The sequence below is a fragment of the Sinohyriopsis cumingii genome, chromosome 1, assembly GCF_028554795.1.
Source record: "Sinohyriopsis cumingii isolate HCF-2022 chromosome 1, ASM2855479v2, whole genome shotgun sequence".
In the NCBI taxonomy this organism is placed as follows: Eukaryota; Metazoa; Mollusca; class Bivalvia; order Unionida; family Unionidae; genus Sinohyriopsis; species Sinohyriopsis cumingii.
The window spans coordinates 161,205,431-161,211,430 of record NC_142961.1 but is presented as its reverse complement, the minus strand read 5'-3'; the positions used below and the strand labels follow the sequence as shown (position 1 = coordinate 161,211,430).

General features: G+C 34.7%; 1 protein-coding gene across 1 annotated transcript; it reads right to left on the bottom strand.

The window, feature by feature from the left end:
• Positions 1-587: 587 nt before the first annotated feature.
• LOC149808251 (cell division control protein 42 homolog) lies at positions 588-5,460 on the bottom strand. Its single transcript, XM_089975472.1, has 3 exons — positions 5,207-5,460; positions 4,766-4,824; positions 588-3,510 (listed from the first exon to the last, which is right to left on the bottom strand). Exons 1-3 carry the CDS (start codon positions 5,394-5,396, stop codon positions 3,112-3,114), a joined length of 648 nt encoding a protein of 215 aa, XP_089831598.1. The 5' UTR covers positions 5,397-5,460; the 3' UTR covers positions 588-3,111.
• Between the last annotated feature and the right edge of the window lie 540 nt (positions 5,461-6,000).

Here is a 6,000-nt window from a genome sequence, read left to right as displayed (position 1 = left end):
TGTATGTGAAAAAGTGGTGAAGGTCTATTAACGTTTTTGTGTATACTTGTAGGTGCCTTTTGTTATGAACCCCTGGTTGTGTATAACTGTACATGCCCTTATATGTTTTGTATAAGTGTGTATATGTGAGAGCGATCTCCGCTGTTTATTGTTATGGACTCTTGACTGTATCCGACATATGTTCTTTTATATCCGGTGGTGTATATTTAAGCATTAGGAAGAGAGAGAGAAAAGTCCGCAGTTACATGGCCGTGAACTCCGCTGGTGTGGGTTTGATTATTTACCAGTACGTGTCATTTACGTAGATTTAATGATGCATGTGTTTGTGTGTGTGTGTGTGTGTGTGTGTGTGTGTGCTCTGTCCCTTTCATATATTGTTTGTGTTGGAGGAGGCATATGAGATGAGAGAAGAGTAGGACTGGTGCACTGTATCTTGCAGATGACTGCCTATTTCTATATGTGCATGTGCCCTTACACGTCTTATACGTGTACGTGAGAGATGATAGGGAGGATGATAGATGTATTCATTTTAATAATTTTAGTAGAAATATACAGCAAAAGAGCAATTAGTAATGACACAAATACAGTTTATTGTAGACTTCAGTTTTAATGAGACCATTTTATTATCAATGCTGACCAGCAGCTACGTAGAAATAACAGATACAAACAAGTAACAATAAATAAATAACCATATATATATATATATATATATATATATATATATATATATATATATATATATATATATATATATATATATATATATATGTGTGTGTGTGTGTGGCATATGCAATGCCACAATTGCATGAACAATGACCTATGTTCATTTGTCGTATTATAAAGTGTTCAACAGACTCATATAGTCTTAATAAACAGAGAGTGTTAAATCGTTTACAAATGCATTCTGAATAAAGGGAAACCATGGAACGTACAAAACTCAGTCTCGTGAAAATAGTTTCATTTAATATCTCTACACCGTCACATCTATTCCTCACCGGAGATTAAGGAATACGTTTATTTCTTTAGGAATAGCTCCTGCCACCCGACTCCCAAAAAACAATAAAATAAAACCCTATTATTTTTACAAGAATAAGGTATGTTTATGCATCATTTTTTTATGAGAGACTTACTTAGCTACCATGAGCATTCCTGGAAAGTCTTTAGTCAAATTTCGAATAATATGTATCCAGCCAATCGCAATTTTGAGCTAGATTGGGGCTTCGGCATAATTGCGTTCGAATATAGCAGTAGGAAATTTAGGGGTAAGATGCGGTTATCAAGTTCTTGCACTTTAAATAACACTAGTATCCCAAATGTGAAAAACTGCAAAACTACGAAAAATGCTAGCTGGTTGATCACATTAGAATAGCGAATGAGGCAACCATTTCAGGCCATGGTATATAAAGGTAGTTGTGCAACAATGGAGGCGGATTTCACACTTACCTAAGGTATTGACTATGTATTTAAATATAAAACAATATGTTGTCTACTCAATATTGACTATGTATTTAAATATAAAACAATATGTTGTCTACTCAATATTGACTATGTATTTAAATATAAAACAATATGTTGTCTACTCAATATTGACTATGTATTTAAATATAAAACAATATGTTGTCTACTCAATATTGACTATGTATTTAAATATAAAACAATATGTTGTCTACTCAATCTGCAGACGGAATAAGAACATCCACGTTTTTCTCCAATTAAAGCGTCTTCAATCTTTGGTGAACAATAATCAAAATTTTCCTAATTTTACAAAAAAAACACAAAAGTGCACAAGAAGCACGATATATGCCACCTGTTTGTTATTAATAACGACTATATTAGGCGAAAACCAGTGAAACGACTAAGGTAATTACTATACAAAAGTTAACCTCTACTACAGACATGCATGTCCTAAGTCGAAAAATATAAAATTGAAATGATTTCAACCCTTTGTACTTACCTCTGTCAGATAAAACACTGCAGATGCCGTAAAACAATTTATTATAGAAGCCCAAAACAGTAAAATTTTAATATTTTTTCGATTTCCAGTCAAATTATACCTGTGAAAACAATTCTAAACAACCGGCAACTGCCGTGTTTCTGATAAAACCAATTGCAATGCATTGGTCAGTTGGAGTCATGCATTGGTCAGTTGAAGTCACTTATGATGGAAAAATGAACTCAACGTATGATACCATGAATTGTCGAACATTCCAATAAAATGTCCGAGGACGTTAAATTTAACAACCCACTGTTGGGTTAGGTTGACCTTTGTCTTACCACCTATAACATGATCCAGTTTCCCGTTGGTCAGTTAACATTTAATCGACGGTCACTCACTGACATATATGATAATGTGGCTCTTGATGACATTGTGCAATCAAACCTAACACACGTAAGGCCAAAAAAATATGTTTGTTTCCTGTCGGCAGACCGTCCCTATATTTCGTTGCCGACCCTGGCAGTTTTTCTGTCCAGGGTAAAAAAAAAATAGAAACAAACGAAACTTCCCGAAATTTATATCTGCATTTGATTGAGCTGGATTAGCCCAGTACTTGAAGTGCTTAGTACATTGTATATACTAGTCATTATAATATAAATAATGTTTAAATAAAAACACAAAAAATATTCTTTTAAACAAAATTTGAAAATTGATTAGTGCATCTAACTGAGCCAGATTAGCCCAGTACTTGAAGCGCTTAATACATTATATATACTAATCATTATAATACATATAAAGTTGAATTATTTTTTTTTTAAAATAGATAACTAACTACTACCTTAATTTAAAACCAGTGCAGTAGGAAACATATTTTTTTTGGCCAAACGGATAACAAATAGTGAACAAAGTCCATTAATTAGTACTACTGACACTATCAATTATTTCTTATCGTAAAATTAGGTCATGTGATTTGTCCACATTCACACCTCATGGCTATTGTTTTAATGGATGCGTATGACCACTGGGATTGGTAGATTGATGTAATCATATGAAAAATCACCACTCCTGGAAAATTGGGTCCTCGTGGAATCTCGGTCTGACCAACGGCGTAAGGACAGGATCCAAACCAAAGGGCTTGACGATTAGGGACTTGGTACCTGTTGGTATTGGTTCTGTCAGTCAGGAGTTACATATCGTCTAAGAATCCGATTGAAGATATTAGTCTTCTTTTTTCTGTATTTCAAAGCTGTCTTGACTGCATTCTCGAACACTTCCTTTACACCTTTGTTATGAAAAGACGAACATTCCATGAAACAATCGGCACCAATTTCTTTAGCGAGTTCGTTTCCTTCTTCTATTTTGACAACACTGTCAACATTACAACCCTTCTCATTTCTGAGATCTGCCTGCGTTCCTACAAGAATGATTGGTTTTCGCCTCTTCGTGGAACTTTTCGCTTCCGGTATCCAGAAATCCCGGACATTCTGGAATGACTCTCTATCGACTACAGAATAGCAGACGACATATACCTCACTGTCCTTGTACGTGTAGGCTCTTAGTCCTTCATAGTCATGCTGCAAACACAAAGAAATTACTGAAGGTTACACGAACATAATTTAAATGAAAGCAAAATCATGAAATTATCAATAGACAAATAGTTAATCAGTTTACCTATCTGAGAATTTAGATGCTGTCGCTGATGTGATATACAAATTATGGTATTTTGGGGGTGAGCTTCAACTGAACCTTTACAGATATTTAACATTGTGAAAACTCGGGATAATAAATATTACGACCTGACAGTCCAATCACGCGAAATCGGCTTTCCCGTTGACGCTATCTCTTTGGAATGTGAATACGGGGTCACATGAGAGATAACAATAAAGGATCACTCAAAGCATGTGACATTTCAAGATATGGCACATCCAGATTTCTATAGCCTCCGTAATTGCTTATTTGTACATTGATTAGTTTAACTCTTTTTTTCACACAGTTGATAAATGAAAACACAACTAAAAGTACGATTAATTTCAAAACAATTTTAGGAGAAATTCAAGGAGTACAGCGCTTATTTATTATGTATGGTCCTCGTAGTGGGAAAAAAAACCGGGTTCAAGCTAAAGATCTGGAATAGAAGATTCAAATCGACCGGTTTCAAACTATCCATATGTATTTGTCGACACCACTCACAAAAAAAAAAGAAAAAAAAAAAAAAGGAAAAGACATGCTCTTCAGCGATAGACGATGATGTCATGCATTAACCTCAATTTATTTGTCTACTAGCATTTTCTCATCATATCTTACAACTCCAATTTGGGTCTGAGACATGGAGAAAAAATACTTGATTTGTATGGCTCTCTTTAATACGAGAAATTGGTCATATTCTCCCACAAGTCTAAATCAATACCTAACAGTGAAAACAAAATTCCAACTTGTTTTGACGCGCGTGCAAAATGTCAGTGTTATGCCACTTTACATGATACCAGTACACGAAGGTTGATCGGCACGATGGCATAGCGAATTCGATGTGCTTTAAAACTAAAAATGGAATCTCAAACAGAAGGCGTTTTGCGGTTTAGAGTGACAACTCATGCATTCGATCCTAACTGGGAAATTAGTTAAATTATCTTTCTGGCCATATATATATATATATATATATATATATATATATATATATATATATATATATATATATATATATATATATATATATCTCTGTTGGTGTTTATATCAACAACAACTGACATTTACAAACATGAAAATTTTATAACTCATAGACATCGTTGTTGACCTAATATATTGGTAGAAATTTAGGGTGACTTTATTTACCTGCCCAGCGGAATCGAAGATGCTGACTGTGTACTGTTCACCAGCCACTGAGATTCGTCCTGTAGGGTGGAGAAAAATGATCATTCAAAAATAATGTTGAAGAAAAGAAAAATATAATTCGATAAATTTATCCATGGTTATCTTTCATTCCACTTATGTAAGAGAGCTTTTTTAATACCGTTTTACGTAAAACAAATAGTTCAAGTCCGTTAATATGTTTCCTCGTCCGTATCTAGTTTTATGATCACAGAAAAAATTCTTTTTTCTATGATTTAGAGTGCAATTTTACAATTTTTATAAACTCGTTAGCTCCATATTTGATTGAATATTAGTATGTTTGAAGCGTTTAGCAAAATTTAGGAAATAGAAGAATTGTCATTAATATGCAGTTCTAAATCGATCTTACTCAAAGTAAAAAGGCCTCTTACAAGATTCACTTACCGGCATAATTTTCGAATACTGTTGCCACATATTCAATCGGCAGACTCTGTCCAAGGAAAGAGAATGCCATCGCCGACTTTCCTACCATTCCGTCTCCAACTATTGCACATTGAACTATTCTCTTGTCGGCTGCGCGAACAACCATTGCTGTGTCCTGACGGATTTTTTTGTCGATGAGAATACTGATCATACACAATGTTTATCCTTGTTGTCATGAAGCAACCGTTACAGTACACGAGTATACACGTCGCTGGGTTTTTATACTCCCCGCATTTAGATCAACCAATCCGAGAGAAGAATCCCATCAGGATATGCCATCGACGTTTTCCAGTCAAGATAGGCTGTAAACCTAAACAGTAAATCAATAGCAGATTTAGTTAGAAAAGCCTCTTGACTTTCTTTATTGCACGATAGCACAACTATACTCAAATCAAAATTCCCCTGATAACGGAAAAGCCAAATGACTTTTATTTATTTAGTTTATTTATCTTTAAACAGCGATGCCATGCATTGTATCTACTGTAAAGACTATAAACTCTTAGTAACTCAAGATTAACCTCAAAGTTTGGGTAAGTATGTTAAATCATTCTTTAAAAGACGTCATAGTCAAAACAGCGTCCTACGTGTGCATAGTGAATAAAAACAGTTAAATGATATGGGGAACAAATACGAGAGAGAGAGAGAGAGAGAGAGAGAGAGAAAGTAAATGGGTGGATGACTTGTTATTATTGTAAGTAGCGGAGCGAGAGGGTTGGGGTGTTAGGACGGGGCTATTGCCCCTGGGAGGAAGGCGA